General features: G+C 43.0%; 1 protein-coding gene across 2 annotated transcripts in view; it reads right to left on the bottom strand.

The window, feature by feature from the left end:
* Positions 1 to 11,599: 11,599 nt before the first annotated feature.
* Positions 11,600 to 23,841, bottom strand: part of LOC137383822 (signal peptide, CUB and EGF-like domain-containing protein 3) — a 424,809-nt gene continuing 412,567 nt past the window's right edge. For both annotated transcript variants that reach the window (XM_068057091.1, XM_068057092.1), the window contains 3 exons: positions 20,720 to 20,872; positions 19,254 to 19,333; positions 11,600 to 15,259 (listed from right to left, as the gene is read on the bottom strand). In XM_068057091.1, the coding sequence (XP_067913192.1) occupies positions 15,107 to 15,259; positions 19,254 to 19,333; positions 20,720 to 20,872 (386 nt within the window). In that variant the 3' untranslated portion in view covers positions 11,600 to 15,106. The remainder of the gene's footprint in view (positions 15,260 to 19,253; positions 19,334 to 20,719; positions 20,873 to 23,841) is intronic.

The raw sequence follows: 23,841 nt of genomic DNA, 5'->3' as shown, positions 1-23,841 counted from the left end.
TGGCCCAGGATTCCAGGGCATCACAGCAGTCTGTTTTTCAAGAGATCACCAGGATTGCTGATGCCCCTGGAGCGTGACAGTGGGTCCATGGAACAGAAATCCACTGTCCTTTCTCAGGATGACAGCATTCCTGCACCCACCACTGCCACTCTGCCAATGCCATTGCTGTTGCTATTCAGTTAGCCAGCCCAGACTGCTGCATTCCAGGCCAAGATGGTGCAGTATGAAACCAGGCCCTCTAGGCCCAGAGCTGCTCAATGTCCAGAGCTGTTTGAGGTCCATCCTGCAGTTTCCCCAATTAAAGGTCAGCAGCCTTCCATCACCCATGCTGCAGCCACTGGGGAAACAGGAGCTCTTGGAACAGTAAGGGCACATGGAAGAGAGGCATTAAAGGAATGCAGAAGGGTGGTTATTATTTTTGTGTTGTTGGAAGGAGGACTATGCAATGGTCAATGATACAGGAACGGTAAGGAGTGTGGGACTATTGGTGAATGGGAAGGTGTGGTTGAGGTTACTGGTATCACTCATGAATAAACTGATCATGTAGAGCACCCATGACTGAGAGCAAGTGGTCATTGCGCACCCTCCCAACGCACTAACAACCTCACCAAAATGGTGTCCAACATGGCCAACACCAGATATGTGTGACAAAAACAAGAAATGCTGGAATCACTCAGCAGGTCTGGCAGCATCTGTGGAAAGAGAAGCAGAGTTAACGTTTCGGGTCAGTGACCCTTCTTCGGAACTCCAGATATGTGTGTGTGTGTGTGTGTGCAGCAGACTCCATTTTGGACCCAAAATGGCACGCACAATGCCGTAAATATGCGTGCTATGCATCCAGATTTTGGGGCCTCCATTCTTCCAGTCGAATCCCCATGAAAGTCCTCGCAGGCTACCCAGGTCTGGAATCAAATTATTACAGCACAACTTTTTATATGACAAAGCAGCCAGACCACTAACTGATAGTATTCAAACTTCAGCCAAGTAGAAGAAACTTCCAAAAAGGTGTATAGCTGCACCAGCAGCCAGAAGAAATAATCCAGCAATTAACCAGTAAGTACTTCATGATCCCTTTAAATAGTTGGTGGGGTTCCTTCATTCCATTTAACGTTGTATTCAGCTGTGCGAGGTTAAGATGGCTGGAGTGTGAAATTGGAAATGGCTGCGCTGGCTTCAAATCAGCATTGCTCACTTATTCACATCATCATTTCACTGCTCTGCATGCTGCTGCTGGTCTCTATACAAGCATGTGCAAACACCTTTCCCAAGCTGGCGAATTGCACACTTCTCATCAGAAGTGGCGCCCACATCTCAGATGCCAGTTTTGAGTCTCGTGTGGTTGTGTAGAACCTAACAAGTGGGTGCTACACAGTCCAACCTAGCCTGCCATATCTTTAACACAGACGCATTCCTCCTCTTGTCCACAGCAGAGCTACTGCTTCCATGCAGCTCTGGATCTTCCTGCAAGGCCTGCCCAGCTGTGCCTGAGCTGGAATTCTATGTTGTTCCCACTCTCCTTACTTTCCAGCATAAAAGAGACAAAGGAATGCTATTAAGAGGCAGGGTTTAACACAATTGATGTAATTGAAACTTGCAGGTCATGGTGTAAAGCTACAATTACAACCACCATTCCATGGTGCAGCATTGCTGAGAGTGTCCCTCCAGCAAAATAGTGCGTACAAAAATGTAATACAAGCAAACAAACAGATATCCATGAACTTTGACTAACAGAATTTGAGATCTTGGCAAAAAGCTACTGACTAACATTAATCTACACTTATACGTCCACAATTTATATGCTGACTCTTGGTTTTTGCAAAAGGCATTTCCGTGGTTCCAGCAACGTAGTCACCATCATTTTATATGGAGCATTTGTTTACTTACTTGACAGGTCTGACTGGAATGAGTTGTCAATTTTTAATTTCAACTAAGAACTCTTAATTATCGTTCATCAAAGTGGAATTTACTTTGCCTTCCCCCACTCCCAGTCTGACAGGTTACAGATGAGTTTGGACATTGGGAAGAGCAGAAAAGCCTTTGAAAATGAAGTGGGATATGGCCTGAATCTGATGAAGTATTCTCCATACAGAAACTTCTTGCTTCATCATAAAAAAAAACAAGGCCTACTGGTGATCATGATCCGAAAGTTAATTGCCTAGTGCTTTGCGAAGTGAATTCCTAGCTGCCACACTTTGACTGAAGTAAATTCATTCCTTTGCTTTTAGCACTCTAATGCGAGGCCCTCAAATAGTTGTCTTTCCACTTCAGTTCAAAGAGCCTTTGGGGGCAATTTTTGCTGGCTTTCTTAGGCACTAAGCACCTTTGAGGTGGCTAAGATGTGGTCCTGAGCTGAAATGCTGGTTTAGCCTGTGTTTAGCGCAAGATACCATCTTGATAAAAGAGCTGAAGCACGTGCTAGGAACGGCCTCCCAAATGATTGTTAAGGGGCTAATTGCCACTTAAACTGCTTGCTGGTGCTCATTAATGAGGCTGCATGGCACTTGGATGGCTAGTGCTAACACCCTTTCCTAAAAGCAATCAGCTGATTGGGAGTAAACAAGTCATTGCTGTGGATTTTGAGCACTACTTAAAGGCATGTTTATCTATCACTGTTTCATTGCTGCTGAATGTTTGAAGAGGACTTTCTAAGGCAGTTTGTCAAGACTTCACCAATACGCTATCAACATTTATTCCAGAAGGGTGTGTATGACAGATGTCAGGTTAAAAATACAAGTGAGACCAGGTTGAATATAGAAAGTTCAGGCAATGAAAAAAAATGAGAAGCAAAGGAAGAGTATGAGAAAAGATAGGCAGTTAACATAAGAGGGAATCCAAAAGTCTTCTATAGATACATAAATAATAAAAAAGAAGGAATAGGGCCAATTAGGGAGCAAAAAGGGGATTTGCACATGGAGGCAGAGGGCATAGCTGATGTATTAAATGAGTACTTTGCACCTGTCTTTACCAAGTATGAATGTGCTGCCGAAGTCACAGTGAAAGAGGAGGTAGTTGAGACACTGGATGGGTTAAAATTGATAAAGAGGAGGTATTAGAAAGGTTGATAAGTCATGGGAATCAGATCAGACGCATTCGAGAATACTGAGGGAAGGAAGGGTGGAAATTGTAGAGGTTCTGGCTGCAATCTTCCAATCTTCCTTAGATACAGGATTGCTGCCAGAGGAGTGGAGATTTGCAAATGTTCCATCCTTGTTCAAAAAAGGGTGTAAGGATAAACCCAGCAACTCCAGGCCAGTTAGTTTAACCTTAGTGTTGGGAAAGCTTTTAGAAATGATAATCCAGGACAAAATTAACAATCACTTGGACAAATGTGGATTCAATAAGGAAAGCAAGCATAGATTTGTTAAAGGCAACTTTTAATTAGTTTAACTAATTTGATTGAGTTCTTTGATGAGGTAACAAAGAGGGTTGATGAAGATAATGTAGTTGATGTGGTGTACATGGACTTCCAAAAGGAATTTGATAAAGTGCCAGGTAACAGGCTTGTCAGCAAAGTTGAAGCCCAAGGAATAAAAGGGACAGTGACAGCACCGATACAAAGTTGGCCAAATGACCAGAAAGCAGCGGTGAATGGACTGGAGGAAGGTATATAGTGGAATTCCCCAAGGGTTGGTATTGGGACCACTGTTTTTCTTGATCGATATTAATGATCTGGACTTGAGTGTACAGGGCATAAATTCAAAATTTGCAGATGACACAAAACTTGGAAGCATTGTGAACTGTGAGAAAGACAGACTTCAAGAGGACATAGGCTGGTGGAATGGGCAGACATATGGCAGATGAAATTTAATGAAGAGAAGTGTGAAGTGATACATTTTGGTAGGAAGAATGAGGAGAGGCAAAATAAACAAAGGATACAATTCTAAAGGGGGTGCAGGAGCAGAGGGACCTGGGGGTATATGTGTGCAAATTGTTGAAGGTGGCAGGGCAGATTGAGAAAGTAGTTAATAAGGCATATGGAATCCTGGGTTTTATAAATAGAGGCATAGAGTACAAAAACGAGGAAGTTATGGTGAACCTTTATAAGACACCTGTTTGGCCTCAATTGGAGTAAGGTGTACACCGCTGAGACAACATTTTAGGAAGGATGTGAAGGCATTAGAGAGGGTGCAGGAAAGATTTGAGAATGGTTCCAGGGATCAGGGACTTCAGTTACGTGGATTGATTGGAGCAGCTGGGACAGTTCTTAGAGAAGAAAAGATTGAGAGGAGATTTGATAGAGATGCTCAAAATTGAGGGGTCTGGACAGAGTAGATAGGGAGAAACTGTTCCCATTGGCAGAAGGGTCGGGAACCAGAGGACAGCGATTTTAAGGGGAATGGCATAAGAGCCAAAGGTGACATGAGGAAAAACTTTTTTTTTTACAGTGAGTGGTTAGGGTCTGGAATGCACTGTCTGAGTGTGGTGGAGGCAGATTCAATCGAGGCCTTCAAAAGAGAATTGGTTAATTATCAGAAGTGAAATATATTGCAGGTCTATGGGGAAAAGGCAGGGAAGTGGGATTAGGTGAGTTGCTCTTGCAGGGAGCTGGCATGGACATGATGGGCAGAATGGACTCCCTCTACTGTAACCATTTTAGGATTCATTCTATTAGACTGATTCAAATTTCTCTGAGGAGTTTACAAAAAAGAGTTCTGCACTGTTCCACCTTATTGGACACCTTTTAGGAGTCACTAGGATGAAGGGAATGCTTGGTTCTGGGCATCTTGGGCTGGATAAGGAATAGGAGGACAACAGAAAGCCAGGCAGAGCAGCATCAGCTGCAGCAGGAGAGAGGGACAGATGGAAGAGATGGACTTCTTCCCCCTGAAGGGAAAAGGATATCCCCCCTCCTCGGACCTCCTCCACCAGGACTCCAGTGCCTCATCTGAGAACTTGTTTGCCTCCTTGTGTGGTCGAGCAGCCAGCCTGAAACCTGCCCTTGTATGTCAGTGGAAGTTGGTGCATGGAGCCCACATACACTGCTCCACAAAAATTGCTTCTAATCAGTGCTTGAGTGCTAAACCTGCAAGTGTCTATTTTAGTACCTCCAGGCATGTTCAAATTATGGTAAACAGTAATTAGGTCCAAACTAGCATGTTAAAAGCAGACTTTCAAGCTGGTGTGTTTTATTAGCACAGCACCCATGTAACGACTCTTTTAACCCAGTCACCAAAATCACCCCGTTTGTTTAGAGTCATGGGCCTTACTTTTACAGTGGGTGGACGGGAGTTGGCCACCGACATAAAAGTCAGTGGCGAACCCCCTTCCGCCTCACCTGGGGATCTGTTCCATATTTTACGGGTCCCCGGGCTTTAATTGTTCCAAGGCGGGACTTCCACCTACTTGAGGGAGGAAGTCTTGCCTCATTGAGCTGCTGGCCAATCAGCGGGCAGGCAGCTCTTAGTCCCAGCAGTGCCACTGGGAGCGGTGGCCACTGCTGGGACTGCAGCCCCAGCCGAAGATAGAATAAGACGTGGAGCCGGGAGGAAAGGTAAGTTTTGGTTGCCTTGCCGAGGGTAATCGGTCAGGCCCTGGCGAGGCAAAGGTGGTCAGTTGGGGGAAAGGGGGGGGGCATGTTGGGTGCTGGGGGTGGTTGAGGTAGCAGGGGTGGCCCTCCATTGAGCACCCTCTGCCTGATGAGCAGTGTTCCCCCCGGGACGATCGTGGCTGCCTGGTTTTGCCAGGTGGCTTTTTCTGGCTCCAGGACGCCCGCTTGCCATGCGAGGAATCCATGTGGAGGTGGGCAAAGGCCCTTAAGTGGCAAAGTGGCCACTTAAGGGCCTTGATTGGCCTGGGGTGGGTGGGCCACTCTTCGCCGCCGCCTCTTCTCCCCTCCCCCCCCCCCCCCCCCCCACCCCCCGCCCTAGATAATGGGTGGTGGAGGCGGAAACGGGTCAGGAAAGCCTTCCAGAGCCTCCTGCTCCATTTTACGTGACCCCTCGCCAACATCCCGCTCGTTGGGGTGGCGTAAAATACCAGCCATTGAGTCAGTTATGGCATAGAAGAAGGCCATTCGGCCCATTGAGTTCATGCTAGCTCACTGCGGAGCAATCCAGTCAGTCCCACTCCCCTGCTTGATCCCCATAGCCCTGCAAGTTCATTTCCTTCAAGTGCCCATCCAATTTCCTGCTGAAATCATTGATTGTCCATGAGGGTGGTGGAAGTGGAGACAGTGAGTTCCAAAGTTAAAACAGTCGTTACATGGGTGCTGTGCTAATAAAACACCAGCTTGAAAGTCTGCTTTTAACATGCCTGTTTGGAACTAATTACTGTTTACCATAATTTGAACATAGCTAGAGATACTAAAACAGACACTTGCAGGTTTAGCACTCAAGCATTGATTAGAAGCAATTTTTGTGGAGCAGTATATGTGGCTCCATGCACCCACCCAGGTCATTATAACCCACTGCGTTAAAGTGCTTCCTCATATTTCTCCTGCATATCTTGCCCAAAATCTTCAGTCTGTGTCCTCTAGTCCTTGTACCACCAGTTAATGGGAAGTTTTTCCTTGTCTAACTTATCTAAGCCTAACTTAATCTTGTAACCCTCTATCAAATATCCCCTCAATCTCCTTTGTTCCAGAGTGGCGCAGTGGTTAGCACCGCCGCCTCACAGCTCCAGTGACCTGGGTTCAATACTGGGTACTGCCTGTGTGGAGTTTGCAAGTTCTCCCTGTGTCTGCGTGGGTTTCCTCCCACATGCCAAAGACTTGCAGGTTGTTAGGTAAATTGGCCATTATAAATTGCCCCTAATATAGGTAGGTGGTAGGGAAATATAGGGACAGGTGGGGGTGTGGTAGGAATATGGGATTAGTGTAGGATTAGTATAAATGGGTGCTGATGGTTGGCACAGACTCGGTGGGCCGAAGGGCCTGTTTCAGTGCTGTATCTCTAAACTCCAGCTTTTCCAACCTAACAGCCCTCCCGCCCCAGGACAATCAAGGTCCCTAAGTGGCCAATTAATTGCCACTTAAGGGCCTCCTCCCTCTGCTGCGGCTATTTTACCCTCAGCGGGCAGACACCAAAGGCTGCAGGAACACGGCCAGGTAAAAACAGGAGGCCTTCTTGGGGGATGGGGCCCCTCTTGATTGGGTACCCTGAGCCCCAAGGAGAGCCGCCCCAACCGCCCCCAATCTCTCAACCCCACCAGCAACCCCTGTCCTGAACCGATGCCCCTTGCCTCGCCTGGGACTGACTGATTGCCCCCAGCGAGGCCCTTAAAACTTAGCTTCATTCCGGACCATCCTTCACCTTGCTTGCAATGGCTGGGTGCAGTCCCAGCAGTGGCCACTGCTCCCGGTGGCGCTGCTGGGACTAAGAGCTGCCGGCCCGCTGATTGGCCAGCAGCTCAATGAGGCGAGGCTTCCTCCCTCAAGTGGGTGGAAGTCCTGCCTTGGAACAATTAAAGCCCGGGGACCCGTAAAATATGGAACAGATTGGCCGGCAGCTCCATTAGGCAGGACCTCCCACCTCAAGGAGGTGGAAGTCCCACCCAAGCCCAATTAAGGGCCTGGGGAACGGAAAAGCCCGGCATAGCTCCCTAGGCCTGGCAGTGGCAATCTCGCCTACGAATTTTCGGCCAGTGGGCGGGGCCTCCCACCAACGTAAAATTCTGGCTGAGGTGTTGCTTAACTTGGAGCCAATGTAGGTCAGTGAGCACAGGGGTGATGGGTGAAAAGGAGATGGTGCAAGTTAGGACACAGGCAGCAGAGCTTTGGATGACCTCATGTTTGTGGAGGGTAGAACATGGGAGACCAGCTTGGAGAGTGTTGGAATAGTCAAGTCTAGAGGTAACATATACATGAGTGAGGGTTTCAGCGGCAGAAGAGCTCAGGTGGGGCAGAGTTGAATTATGTTAGAGGTAGAAATAGGCGGTCTTAGTGATGGAGTGGATATGTGATCGGAAGCTCACCCCGGGGTCAAATATCACATCAAATTTGTAACAGTCTGGTTCAGTCTCGGACAGTTGCCAGGGAGAGGGATGGAGTCGGCAACTCGGGCATGGAATTTGTGGTGGGGACTGATGACAGTAGTTTCAATCTTCTCAATACTTTGTTGAAGGAAATTTCTGCTCATCCAGTACTGGATGCCAGACAAGCAGTCTGACAATTTAGAAACAGTGGCAGTGGGTCACGAGAGGTGGTAGTGAGGCAGAGCTGGGTGTTGTCAGAGTACATGTGAAACTAATGCAGTGTTTTCAGATGATGTCACTGAGGGGAAACGTACAGATCACAAATAGGAAACCAAGGATATTTTCTTGGGAGATACCAGAGGTAAGGATATGGGAGCGGGACAAGAAGCCATTGCAGGTGATTCTCTGACTATGATTAGATGGATAAAAATGGAACCAGGCTCCCTTGCACCTCTTCAAATTGTACCATGGGATATTTCACATCCACCTGAACAAGCAGATAGGGGCCAAGTTTCATGTTTCATCCAAAAGATAGTACTCCCTCATTACTATATTTAAATTTCAGCCAAGATTATATACAGCAAGCCCAGAGTGGGGCTTGAACTCGACTCTGAGGCAGAGGCCCCTTCAGTGAGCCGATGACAATCCCATCATTCACTTTCTACTCTCTTTTCTCTATTCCCACCAGCATTCCTTTCAAAGCTTTGACTGCAGGTGTCATTTCTTGCAGCCACTTTATACAGAGATTTGTATTCTTGTTCACAAAATTCATATTCTTTGTGTATTCTTCTTCATGTCTCGAGCATAGTTGCTATGATTGCTTCATTGCAGCCATCTAATTATAGAGGGTTCCAGAGGTTTCTATCACTTTTTGACAAAGGATTTCCTTCATCTGTAAATATGTAATATTCATTGAGTTACAGGCATCACTGGCAAGACTGGCATTTATTGACCATCCCCAGTTGCCCTGAGAGTATAGTACTACAATTTAAGACTTTAAGGAGCTTGTAGAAAAAAAAATTGTAGGCAGACTTTAGTCATCAAATCTTATTTTACATGATGCAACTTGCTGCTATGAGGCTGGTGGAAGTGGAGATGATTGATTTCAAAAGGAAATTGGATAGGCAGTTGAGGGAAATAAATTTGCAGGGCTACGGCGATAAGAGCAGGGGAGTGGGACTGATTGGATTGCTCCACAGAGAGCGGGTCATTGACACAGTTCAATAAGAGACACTTATGGCCAATTAAAGGAGGCTAACTGGGATTTTTCAGTCAGCCTCCAGGTTCCTGTTGGTGGCGAGGGCTAGTTTAAGCACCTGGATGCAGCCTCCCTGCAGCAGATCAGGGGACCCCAGCACTTCAAGCGGGCCCATATGCTCTCCCTGCTTGCCTGGGTGCAGCAGCAGCCACAGGCTGCCCTGTTGAAGGGCTCCCCCTCCCCCCACCACCACTGAGGTGGCCTGGCTGCATTTAAAAAAAAAAGTTGGAGAGAGGACAGCTCCGTTTTGAAGCGCTCTCTCTCTCCCTTACCTTCCATTGCAGCCTGCTGCTCCTTTCAATCTGGACGGCCTCTGCTTGGCCCTCCAGCTTTGAGAGCCTGCCCTCTGTCCTTAATTGGATGGCGAGCTCGCCCACTGGCCATTAATTGGCCACCCCCATGAAAATCGGGGCTTGTGACTGTTTTCCCCCCAGGGGGCAGAATCGGGACCCAGAAAGTCCTGACCTGTTTCCTTGCCTTATGACTTATAACTGTAGTATTAAAGCAAGGTATTTAAAATATGATTACTTTATTACTTCAAAAATCTAGGCTAAATAATGTTTTACCTCTTTTAATCATGTTCAAAAGAATTAGACAAACTGAGAGATTGTCAAAATATTTAGGAGGTTGGAATTTCCAGTGTTTTTACTTCCAGAGACGTGTAATTGGAGCATAAAGCCTGGTGTAAAAGACTGAGGATACTCGGGCTCATGTGTTTTACGCATGCAATTTCACTATACTCCAATTTCCTCACTCTTTCACACTGTCTCCCAATCATTGTGCCCGAACACATCTTATCCCATTAGAATGGGATGCCCCCCAGGCAAAAGAGCTGAACGCGTATTTCCTGCAATTAAGCTGCATCAAAACGGGTGTAAAATTAAGCCAGTGTTACGCGCAGCAGAAAACAAAACCATTTTCTGGTGCTTTATTACAACTTTTTTTTTGATAAATCGACTACATTTAGATGTGGTCTGTGTTACCGTTCCTTTGAATGCATTTTTATGTCATCAATTACGTAGAAAATTGAAGAGCGTCCACAATTGTATGTTCTAAAACATGTTGTGGCTAATGTGCACGTGATAGTTAGATGGTTTGAAACTTTAATTTTTATACCTAAAAAAAATACTGGGGTGAATTCAGCACTTTCCTCAGGCCCCAATTGATCTATGCCCATTTTTTATATTCTGGCATATACTAATAATTACAGGAAATTTTGGTGTAAATAGACATCAATAAATATGGGCACACAAATGGGTGTAATTTTGAGTATGACTTCCAGTTACACCCCCAACAGGAAATTCCATCCCAGGGGATCAGGTATTTCACCATCAACAGAATATCCACACATAATGAAAGTGCCATTTGCTTGTCAGTGTCAAGTGATGGAGACCAGGCAAGCTATAACTCTATACAGTGACCTGCGATCTCAACACAGGGAAATAAGGACTAGGTTCAAATATGGATAATGCTCAATTCCAAGTTTCAGAGTATCAGCAAAACCTGCTCTCTTGCAACTATCATTTGCTGAGTAGTTTGAGTAATGGAATTTTTATTGTGCCACCATGAAACAGAAACAAAACCTTTCGTAATTTGTAACACTGCTATTTTTTTTTTTAAAGAGTACATGTATAAAACTCCTTTTATTCGAAGTATTACAAAATGCAACTTTGGATCTCCTGGAGAAGTTACAGTTCACGCAGAGTAAAGGGCAACAACTCTCTCACATCTACCAGTGTGGACTTCAGTAATGGCTCCTGTAAATCAGCAACTAAATTACTTATTCAACATGCCAAAGGAACTAATTAAAAAAAAAAAATCCAACTTTCTTGCCTTCCGCTGAGGTACATTTCCAAAAACCACCAGCAAACCTCTGGTGAGCCTATGCAAATGAGTGCACCAGGCTGTATGGCTGTTGCAGCATCACAGCTGAACCCAACTATGTGTGTCATCACCCAATATCCATGCCCGCAGACTCTCCAGCAGGGACCAGTTCAGTGGCTGATTTTTCCACCTTCAGTTGCTGGCCCAACTGTAATCAACTAACTCAGCATAGCCTGGGGAGAACTCAAGAGTTTCTGGTCTAATGGGTCAGTACCACCACAAGGTGGATTTACCTACTAACCCATCAGGAGTGTTCCTTGAGCTGATGGTATGATAGGAGAATTTAGTTCTGGGGGCTAACAGCAAAGATGGCTTCGATATATCCCTTATGTATGTGTAAGTGTTACCATTTACACTGTGAACTGTACTTGTACACACATCTATACTGGAAGTAATGATTACAATGAGAAATAGCCACTTCCTGCTTAAACAATATGTGTACGTGACCCACTGCAGTCCAACTGTCACATACAGGGCTATTTGAAGCAAGTAGTAGTTAAATTCCACCCCCCACCCCCCCCCACCCACCCCTCCAAGTGCCTTGAAATCAAATACTTTTTAAAAAGTCCCTTTCACACTGCTGTTCGGGATAGAATGAAGCAGCCTGGTTTACTGAAAGGAAAGCAGAAATCAGTCAGAGATGCTCCCTCGTCCCAACACTTACTCTTAGGATTGGCATCTTTTGTAAAGTCCAAAACCAGACAGAGCCGAATAAGGATGTGCTGGGCAGGGCAGGGGTGAGATTGTGGCTTGAGTTCTGATGTTTACTTTGCTGCTGATTGAATTTAGTAGCAAACATTAGTAAACTTACAACTAATGTTTCCACATCATTAAACATAAAGGAAAAAAGGACTTTTATTTTACAAATCAGACTGTGTCTGGTTTATATTTTAGAACTTTTCAAAGACCTCACTTTCGAAACAGGGCTGTACTGTTTGGTCCAAATTCAGTCAGTTAGCTGTCCTCCACACACTTGCCTGCAATGGGCCAGCTCTGGGCACAGGCAGGTAGAGATGTCCCAGCCTCTGTGTTTGTGGACGGATGCCAGTGACATTTGTCACATCTGACACCTCTTTTGTTTGCACTTGTGTTGCCAATCAAACAGAAGGACAGAAGTTTAACAGCAATGCTGAGATGTGATTAACACACCCAGGATGCTGAAGCCACACTGGCATAAAAGTTGCAGCTGAAGAGTTGAATTTCCACATTGCCTGCTGCAATGTTTAAATAAACAAAGTTCATTCTAGATTTGAAACAACAGCTGGATTCACTATAGATTGAACTTTATAAATTAAACATAGCTTTAGCGTATTCTAAAATCATTGCAATAACATAACAGAAAAAAAAACATATAGAACCCTGCTAATAGTCACTAACCTTATAAAACATCTGCTTTATAGTGGTATAGTATTATTCATATCCTTGTGCAAACATAAGCCACACCAGTCACGATGAAGTAAAAGAAATATTTAATCGCTACAATGGAATGAATTATTTAATAGTGGGCTCAGTACAGTGTGATACACTGTCCTTCAATTCTGGGCACCTGTGTTCCAATTCAACCTAAATAATCAATTTGACAGTTTTACTTTCTCTTTCTCTGTTTCCAATGGCTATTTTAGGTCCGAATCAAGATGAATTTCATCAGCTTAATTCAATTACCACTGGGCATCAGACCACAATGTGAAGTTGCTCTCTAATCACAAATGGCAGACTAAAATGTTCCTATCGACTTTAACATAATTAGTTTGCTAATTTAGACCTGTAGTCAAAGAGAAATATAGAATACATATTAATGGAGATTGTGTGGACTTCAAAGGGTATAAATTACTTGCTGATCTTAATTGCTTATTAATGAGGTAATGCTTCATTAAAATAGCAGAGAAAATTTGATATGAGCACATTGAGTGTTCATGTGATAATATCACCAATGGCAGACGTTAAAATATTTTTAATGTAGAAAGGAAGCAATTTTTAAAAAACTTTTTCAGCTCAGCAGAATGATTTCCTGGTAGCAATGTTCACAATCAGTCCGTTTTACTGTAACTCAGGTTTTACGATTAATAAATGACAATTAATGTAAAATTTGTTCAAGGATCAATAATGCTACATGTATATTTTGAATGTTTTCTTGTAATTTGAATATCAAATTACTTTTTGCTTGTGCTATGCACTGATGCAGTTTGTTTTTTTGTTTGGATTTATTTTAAATTAATAAATCTAAATGTTTTACCTGATTTACTGTAATTGATTAGTGGGCAGGGGTGTGCTGTTAGCAAAACTCCAGGGATCAAGATTACTAAATGCAAGACCAGTATTCAGATATAAAATTTTAATCATTGAAGAATCCAATTTAGCAACTACTTGGGTAATGAATTTGCAAGGGTTCAGGGACAAAGAAATCTAATTCCCATTTTCCAGTGGTTGGAAAATCCAATTGATCAATGAGCTTGGGCAGATGACTTTCCAGCTTTGTTAAAGCTATAAACAAAGCAGAATGTTGGTGTCCAAGCAACAACAGGTGCTTTTACGATTAGCAGTTATCCTGGCAGAATTGTAGGCCCACCAAAAAAAACCTCCTCCACATGAAAACCTTAGTTTTTCTTCCCTGCCTTTTTGTTCCATTTGATTTTTTTTGTGTTGTGTTGTGACTCCCTCCACGACTAGTTTCTTGTCTAGATCGAAGGTCACATTTTAGCTGCTCATTAGGAATCTACTCCTTTGACTAAAATTTAAATTGTAGTTATTGTCAATCAGGAGAATTTTTTTTTTTACAATGGTACTACTTAACACCTTCAAAAAATTTCCCAGAATTGACCTCCTCACCATAATTTTGGAGTATATACATGTTATAGATGCTGGGCCCCCTGCATTGGGCCAAGGACATTTGTCCCTCACCATATGTCGTCTTCTCTTGGTGGTCCTGGATATTAACAGTAACTGCTAATGCTCTAGCGTAATGAAGAGCCTCTACTGCTTGATTATTTTACAGTGCGGTGTTCTGTTTCACACATTAAAATGCACTTCTTTCAATAACTATAAACACTTACACATTTACTGAGGATGCATTATATGCACTATTTTTAATGCATGATAAATGTTTTATTTCAGGATCTTGAAATTAAGTTTTTGTATTGTAGTGTCCCCAATACCCAATTGTACCTCAATGTAGACGATGAGGTGAACAAATAAGTTGTCTGAAAAACATGAACTATATTTAATATATTGGAAAAAGATAATCAAAATTGCACTAAAGTGATAATATATAGTCCATCAACCCAAGGTGGGGCAGAAAGAGCTAGTGTTAGCATCATCAGAACTATACTTGTAATTCAAAATTCTTGGAGATTCTTAAGCCCCTTTCAGTTAAACAAATGGTTGAGTTCCAGTTGTACTGTTTGATACAAGATTGAGCATCATGAGAAATTGGGACAAACTAACATTAAAAAAGGAAAAAAAAAACACACTGCGAATATCTCAATTCAATTAAAAAAAAAACTGGCAATACAAAATCCAAACTTTTGTACATGTTCAAATACAATTCTCAAGTGCAAATAAATTCCAAAATTATTAATGCGCAACATTGCAATCCTGTCACTTTTCATTATGATGTGATTTGCGGATGGTGTCAAGATTCACTGCAGTGAAGACGAAAAAGGCTTCCTTGCAGATATAAATATTGTCATCTTTCTGTAGAAAAAAACTTCCATTCAAACATCCAACAGGAGAAAGAAATCATTGCACTCTCTTTTCTTATACAGGGAAAAAAAAACACACAATGCAGACAGAAAGTCCTAGTGCATAAAGTATGCTTGCATAAGGAGCAGGCTTTGGATGCGCTCCCAGCAGTCATATATACCAGCGTACACATAAATATAAGGAATGAACAGTCTTCGTTATGATGGACTGAGAGCTATAAATAACGTACAGTGAAGAATGAACTGGGATCCTTTTGAAGAAAGCCACAAAAAAGTCAGCATAGTGAAATATTACGGTTACAAAGCTGTAAAAATAAAATTCAGTGGGTCATTTTATCGCCTTTGTCCTGTCAAACTATTTGTAGGGCCTTAGAAAGCTGGAAACTTTGGAGCGAAGCAGTTTGATAAAAGATCTTGGTAGCATCTCATTGGACTCCTGTGCTGTGTACTTGAAGTAATTTTGTGGATGTGCCAGTACGTCAAAGAGAGCTTTTATCAGCTTCTTGTCCTGCAAATTTTTTTTTAAAAATCACAAGTTATACCATTCTGTGTTTAATATTATACACACATTATGTAAGACTCAGGTCAAGACTTGATCCTTACCACTCACGAGATACCACACTGCAAAACGTCACACTTTCTTATTGATGCAAAATAGGCTTAAAAAAGGTAGTCATTTCATGATGAGTTCTTCTGATCTGAAGCTGAACAAGCAGTTATACCTGCTTCTTATTGAGTGCAGAGGAGCTGAGAAGCAGTTTATTATATGAAATCTTTTGTTGGAAAAACAGAAAGGCAGAATACTTTTAAAAGGTGAGAGAGACGAGTAAATGTTGTTATTTACAGGGATTCTGAGTATCCTTGTATATGAATCACTGACAGTTAACCTACAGGTACAGCAAGCAATTAGGAAAGCAAATGTTACTTTAGCCTTTATTGCAAGGGGGTTGGAGTATAAGTAAGGAAGTCTTGCTGCAATTATGTAGAGCTTTGGTGAGATCATACCTGGAGTACTGTGTACAGTTTTGGTCCCCTTACTGAAGGGAAGATATACTGAGCTTGGGTTGGAGGTGAGGTAGGTTGTGGGGGGGGGGGTGCAGTTGGGGGCAACAAAGATTCACTAGATTAATTCCTGGGATGAGAAGGTTGTTTTATGAGGAGAAATTGAGTATAAAGGGCCCTTTTTCAGTGGAGTTTAGAAGAATGAGAGGTGATCTCATTGAAATGTATAACATTTTTAGAGGGATTGACAGGGTAGATGCTAAGAGGTTGTTGCCCTGACTGCAGCGTCAAGAACTAGAGGTCATAGTTCCAGAATAAGGGGGTGGTCATTTAGGACTGGGTTGTGGAGAAATTTCTTTACCCAGAGGGTTATGAATCTTTGGAATTCTCTACCCCAGAGGGCACAGTCGTTGAGTATATTCAAAACTCAGATTGATTGCTGATGACACAAAGATAGGTAGGAATGTAACTTGTGAAGAGGACATAAGGAGGCTACAAAGGGATATAGATAGGTAGGTGAGTGGGCAAAGACCTGGCAAATGGAGTATAATTAGGGAAAGTGTGAAATTGTCCACTTTGGCAGGAAGAATAAAAAGAAGTATATTATCTAAATGGTGTGAGACTGCAGAGCTCTGAAATGCAGAGGGATCTGGGTGTCCCAGTGCATGAATTGCAAAAGGTTAGTATGCAGGTACAGCACATAATTAGGAAATCTAATAGAATTTTATCATTTATCGCAAGGGGAATTGAATACAAAAGTAGGGAGGTTATGCTTCAGCTGTACAGGGCATTGGTGAGGCCACATCTGGTGTACTGTGTACAGTATTGGTCTCCTTATTTAAGGAAGGATGTAAATGCGTTGGAGGCAGTACAGAGAAGGTTTACTAGACTAATACCTGGAATGGGCAGGCTGTCTTATGAGGAAATATTGGACAGGTTAGGCTTGTATCCGCTGGAATTTAGAAGAGTAAGAGGCGACTTGATTGAAACATATAAGATCCTGAGGGGTCTTGACAGGGTGGATGTGGAAAGGATGTTTCCCCTTGTGGGAGAATCTCAAACTAGGGGTCACTGTTTTAAAATAAGGGGTCGCCCATTGAAGACAGAGATGAGGAGAAAGTTTTTTCTCTCAAAGGGTCATGAGTCTTTGGAATTCTCTTCCTCAAAAGGCAGTCTTTGAATATTTTTAAGGCAAAGGTAGATAGATTCTTGATAAGCAAAGGGGTGGAAGGTTATCAGAGGTAGTTGGAAATGTGGAGTAAAGGCCTGCTCAGGTCAGGAAAAAAAAAACCTGACCCGAACCCGACAGAACCACATCAGACCCAAGCCTGACCCGGCCTGAGTCCCTCCATTTTTTCCCGTGCCTGACCCGTCCCCCGACCTGACCACCGGAATGTTCACTTTACCTACCTTCCAATTCCAAATCCATTTTTTTTTAAAACAACCTTTCAAGTCCAATTAATACTGAGTGCGTCCGACCCAGACCCGGCCCGACCTGAGCCTGAAAGCCGGACCCGGAAGAGCGACCAGACCCAACCCAATCCGAACCCGACACATGTCGCCGGGTCCTGTTGGGTTTGGGTTGGGTCGCAGGCCTTTGATGTGGAGTAATCAGTTCAGCCATGAACTTATTGAATGGCAGAGCAGGCTCGACAGGTCGAATGGCCTACTCCTAATTCGTATGTTCGTATGATAGATTTTGGACACTAAGGGAATTTAAGGGATATGGGGAGAGAATGTGAAAGTGTAACTGAGGTAGAAGATCAGCTGTGATCTTACTGAATGGTGGAGTAGACTTGAGGGCCGTATGGCCTACTCCTCCTATATCTTAAATTTCTTATGTTATTATCTTGATTTGCCCATTTAACCCACTTCCCCACAGAATGTAACTGAACAGTCACCGTAACTGGATAGGTCTGTTGAACCCAACCCTTTCTTAAGAGCTGGACATCATACGAACACAGGAACGCAGGAGTAGGCCATTCCGCTAGATCACGGCTGATCTTCTACCTCAATGCCATTTGCCTACACTTTCCGCTATCCCTTGATATCACAACTGTGTTCCAGCTTCCAGATTAATGTGAGCAACACTGCAAGAATTATTTACAATTTATTAATATTCATTAAAGCTTCCACTGAAATTAAAAAAAAATAATACTTTGCATGAAGGGACTATTATTTACCAGATAATACACATTTTGTGGTACCAAAATTATACTGGTAATGTGCCTATTGTTTGTCCAGAGCATCATGTTAGGTGAATGAATAAGTTAAGCAGGATTCCATCTAATGTTATGTGACAAACAACTGTTACAATCTTTTCACTGAGATATCAATACAATTCCTAACACTTGCCACTGGAGGGCGCAGCACCAATTCATGTGCTGGAGGAAGGTAGACTTTTTTTATATGCACTGTTTGAAACATGCTTCTATCTTGGCCCCCAAAAAAGCACTGTATGAACCTCATAATAAACTATGTAATTGCATCAACATGGGCCTGCACCACTACAGCCTGACAATCTTGTTGAAGCTTTTCCCTATGCCACTGCCTCGATACAATTTGCCTGCAGCCTAAGTTTTATCATCAACCGTCTATGATCTCCATCCAACAATCCACAAGACAACTGTGAAGGCCTGCCGCCAGCTCAGGTTTCTCAACTATGGCTCAGTGGTATGAAAAACTTGGCACCGCCAAATGCACCGAATGTCAGCGTGGAAATCCCGCCACTATTCTCGCTCCAATGACATTGAGCTACAGGAAGGAATGGGGTGGGGGAGTGAAGGAGTGAGAAGGGGGAACAAGGGAGTGAAAAGCAGAAGTGAGGGAGGAAGGGAGAGTGAAGGGAAGACAGAAAAGTGAAAGGGGAGAGAAAAAGGCTGAAAAAGGGGAAAAAAAAGGCAGGGAGAGAAGGAGACGGTGAGGGAGAAGCAGGTGAAGAGATGTGAAGGAAGGGTTGTGGGTGGAGAAGGGGTGGGAGGGAGGGAGAGGCAAGAGAAAGAGAGATGGGAAGGGGAGCAAAGTGGGGAGGGGAGAAAAATTGGGGAAAGAGACTGGTGAGGGGAGAGACGGGGAGTGAGAGACGGGGTGAGGGGAGAGAGATGGGGAGAGAGAGGGAGAGAGATGGGGTGAGGGGAGGGGAGGGGGAGATGGAGAGGGGAGAGAGACAGGGGGAGGGGATTGATGCATTGATTGATGGCTCTTTTTCCCACCATAACCTCCCACCCAAACGAACAACAGAGAGAAGAATTGGCAGAGAGAAAAGAAAGGCAGACGCAGGAGTAGAGATAGATGGAAATAGCAACCTGAAGGCAACAGAGACAAGTGAGAGTGAGAAACCATTTCCTCAGACTTACCACATATAACAGTATGGGAGATCCATTAATTTTTAATAAGCTGTCATTGCCAGTTACATTGTCAATGTTCTCAGTTTGTGTCTAACTGTATTGATGTTGTTTTGTGGATCGCATCCAGTCATTTCAAAGAATTAAATCACTTACCTTTAAAATTTCTTGATGGTTTTCTGAAGCATATAATCTACCATCTCGGACAATGTCTTCGACAAGCTGCTCATAGTCCTCTAGAAAAGAAATGTAAAATCAATCAAAATGAGCGAGAAACATCCAATATTTGTTCCTCTGCATAGATATAAATTTAAACAATATTCATCAGGAAGGGGTTAAAAAGTACTCCTGACTTCCTGGGTCAAGGTTTGTAAACAAGAAAAAAAACTGGCCCAGGATTCCAAGCTGTTGATGCTGTTAATTCTTAATAATGATACAGCATTGCTTGTACTAATCCTAATGTTTTAAGCAAATTTCCATTATCCTGTATACGTTTTTTACTTTTACATACTTTTTCTTTCTGGCCTTTGCCCTATTTCCACTCCTTACTGTGGCCAGAATCAGAATTTCCTAGTTAGTATAGTGGTGTCAATATTTTCACCTTTCCTGAAAGGGAAAGTTCTTATTTTTATGTGTCAACTATGGCTTGGTTGGTAGGATTCACGCTTCTGAGTCAGAAGGTTGTGGGTTCAAATCCCAATTCAGACACCTGAATGCAGAAATTTCGGCTGACACTCCAGAGCAGTATTGAAGGAGTGCTATATTGTCAGAGGTACTGTCTTTTGGATGAGATGTCAAACCCTGTCTGCTCTCCCAGGTGGAAGTAAAAGATCCCATGGCACTATTTCGAACAAGAGCAGGGGAGTTATCCCTGGTGTCCTGGCCAATATTTAACCCTCAATCAACATCACAAAAACAAATTATCTGGTCATTATCACATTGCTGTTTGTTGGAGCTTGCTGTGTGCAAATTGCAAGCTGTATTTTCTACATTACAAGAGTGATAAGACAAGAGTACAAGCGTTCGCCAGAGCTGGCGGGCAGCCATAAAGACAGGGCTAAAATGTGGCGAGTTGAAGAGACTTAGTAGTTGGCAGGAAAAAAGACAGAGGCGCAAGGGGAGAGCCAACTGTGCAACAGCCCCGACAAACAAATTTCTCTGCAGCACCTGTGGAAGAGCCTGTCACTCTAGAATAGGCCTTTATAGCCACTCCAGGCGCTGCTTCACAAACCACTGACCACCTCCAGGCGCGTATCCATTGTCTCTCGAGATAAGGAGGCCCAAAAAAAAAGGGAAGACAAGAGTGATAGCATTTCAAAAGTACTTAATTGGTTGTAAAGCACTGTGGGACATCCTGAGGTTGTGAAAGGCGCTATATAAATGTGAGTCTTTCTTTTAGAATCTCCATCTTCCTTTAGTGACTCAATGAGATATTGCAAGTACTCTTCCAGGGAGATTGGTGCTGGATAAGGACGTTTACAATGGAGTTATTGGATTTTAGCCTTTGAGATGCAATCACGCCGTTGTAAAATGTGCCTCACTAAACACTAAGATTGTAGTATTGTGGACAACAGCAATCATGACAGCTATTTGTAATACGGCACATCACAAGGTTCACTCACCATCATAGGTGACGTAAGGTATCTGGAACCCTTTGGCACTGTTTGCTTCATTAGTTTTGAAGTTAACCCACAGCTTGCGGGACCTGGCAGTGAAGGCTATTGGCCGTTCGTAAGTCTGGCAGGTTTCATATGTCGTGATTGACGTCGGCGAAGCTATTAATAAAATTTCAGAATACAGAAAATAGAGAATTAAGAAAAAATTCAGTTGAAAACAGCTTCCAATGTTATAAACGTGCTCTGTTAAAATCAGAAAGGAAAATGTAGGCAAGTTTAAAAAAAAATACTTCATTTTCATGAACACACAAATTAGGAGCAGGAGTAGGCCACATGGCCCTTTGAGCCTGCTCCGCCATTCAATAGGTTCATGACTCATGACCCTCTGAGAGAAAATATTTCTCCTCATCTCTGTCTTAAATGGGCGACTCCTTATTTTTAAACTGTGCCCCCTACCTGATTCTAGGTTCTCCCACAAGGGAAAATATCCTTTCCACATCCACCCTGTCAGGACCCCTCAGCATCTTATATGTTTCAATCAAGCCATCTCTTACTGTTCTAAATTACAGCGGATTCAAGCCTAGCCTGTCCAATCTTTCCTCATAAGACAGCCCGCCCATTCCAGGTATTAGTCTAGTGAACCTTCTCTGTACTGCCTCCAATGCATTTACATCCTTCCTTAAATAAGGAGACCACTACTGTACACAGTACTCCAGATGTGATCTCACCAATGCCCTGTATAGCTGAAGCATAATCTCCCTACTTTTGTATTCAATTCCCCTCGCGATAAATGATAACTTTCTATTAGCTTTCCTAATTACGTGCTATACCTGCATACTAACCTTCTGAGATTCATGCACTAGAACACCCAGATCCCTCTGCATCTCAGAGCTCTACAATCCCTCACCATTTAGATTAATATACTTTATTCTTCCTGCCAAAGTGGACAATTTCACACTTTCCAACATTATACTCCATTTGCCAGGTCTTTGCCCACTCACTTAACCTATCTATATCCCTTTGTAGCCCCCTTATGTCCTCTTCACAACTTGCTTTCCTACCTATCTTTATGTCATCAGCAAAGTTAGCAACCATACCTCCGGTCCCTGCATATAAGTTATTTACATAAATTGTAAAACGTTGAGGCCCTAGCACAGATCCCTGTGGCACACAACCCGTCACATCTTACCAACCAGAAAATGACCCATTTATGCCTACTCTCTGTTGCCTGTTAGCTAGCCAATCCCCCTACTCCATGAGCTTTTATTTTCTGCAATAACCTTTGATGTGGCACCTTATCAAATGCCATCTGGAACTCTAGGTACAATACATCCACCGGTTCCCCTCTATCCACAGCACATGTAACTCCCTCAAAGAACTCCTATAAATTGGTTAAACATGATTTCCCTTTCACAAAGCCATGCTGACTCTGCCTGATTACCTTGAGTTTTTCTAAATGCCCTGCTATAACTTCTTTAATAATAGCTTCTAACATTTTCCCTAAAACAGACATTAAGCTAACTGGCCTATAGTTTCCTGCTTTCTGTCTCCCTCGCTTTTTGAATAAAGGAGTTACATTCGCTATTTTCCAATCTAACAGAACCTTCCCCGAATCTCGGGAATTTTGGAAAATTAAAATTAATGCATCAACTATCTCACTAGCCACTTTTTTAAATACCCTGGGATGAAGTTCAGCAGGACCCGGGGACTTGTCAGCCTGCAGCTCCAACAATTAGTTCAGTGCCACTTCCCTGGTGATTGTAATTTTCTAGAATTCATCCCTCCCTTCCATTTCCTGATTTACAGCTAATACTGGGTTGTTACTTGTATCCTTAATAGTAAAAATCGATGCATCAGTTCATCTGCCATCTCCTTATTATCCATTATTAATTCCCCAGACTCACTTTCTATAGGACCAATGCTCACTTTGTTAACTTTTCTTTTTAAAATATCTGTAGGAACTCTTACTATCTCTCTTTACATTTCTAGCTAGCTTTTTCTCGTACTCTAATCTTGCCTTCCTTATCAATCTTTTAGTCATTCTTTGCTGTTTTTTATACCTGTCCAATCTTCTAACCTGCCTCCCATCTTTGCGCAATTATAGGCTTTTTCTTTAAGTTTGATACTATCTTTAACTGTTTTAGTTAACCAAGGATGGCGGGTCCCACCCTTGGAACTTTTCTTTCTCGTTGACATGTATCTATTCTGTGTATTCTGAAATATCCCCTTAAATGTCTGCCACTGCATCTCTATTGACCTATGCCTTAACCTGATTTGCCAGTTCACTTTATCTAGCTCTGCTTTCATGCCCTCATAATTGCCATTATTTAAGTTTCAAATACTAGTCTTGAACCCACTCTTCTCTCCCTCAAACTGAATGTAAAATTCAATCATATTATGATCGCTGCCACTTAGGGCGCCTTAACTATGAGGCCATTAATTAATCCTATCTCGATGCACAATACCAGGTCTAGTATAGTCTGCTCTCTGCTTGGCTCCAGAATGTACTGTTCCAACAAATTATCCAGAAAACATTCCATGTAGTCCTCATCTAGGCTACCTCTGCCCATCTGATTTTTTCAGTCAATATGTAGGTTTAAATCCCCCTAATTATCACTGTACCTTTCCGACAAACGGCCATTATTTCTTCCTTTATACCCTGTCCTACAGTGTGGTTAGAGTTAGGTGGCCTGTACACCACTCCCACAAGTGACTTCTTGCCTTTATGATTTCTCATCTCTACCCAAACTGCTTCTACATCCTGGTCTCCTGAACGTAGGTCATCCCTCTCTATTGTACTAATACCATCATTAATTAACAGAGTTACCCCTCCACCTTTTCCTAGCTTCCTGTCCTTCCTAAATGCCATGTACCCTTCAATATTCATGTCCCAAACTATGTTGTCCTGCGGCCATGTCTCTGTAATGGCTATCAGATCGGACTTATTTATTTCTATTTGTGTTCTCTGTTCACCTGTTTTGTTTTGAATGCTACGTGCATTCAGATACAGAGCCTTTAGTTTTGCCCTTTTATTATTTTTGTAACCTCCAGCCTTATCTTTTGATTTACTCTTAGATTTGCATGCTCTGCCCCTTCCTGTCACAGTCTATCATTTCCCATATTAATAC

Source organism: Heterodontus francisci, chromosome 25 (genome assembly GCF_036365525.1).
Source record: "Heterodontus francisci isolate sHetFra1 chromosome 25, sHetFra1.hap1, whole genome shotgun sequence".
NCBI classification, from domain to species: domain Eukaryota; kingdom Metazoa; phylum Chordata; class Chondrichthyes; order Heterodontiformes; family Heterodontidae; genus Heterodontus; species Heterodontus francisci.
Note: the sequence above shows the minus strand (reverse complement) of the source record. Positions and strands in the feature narration are given on the sequence as shown.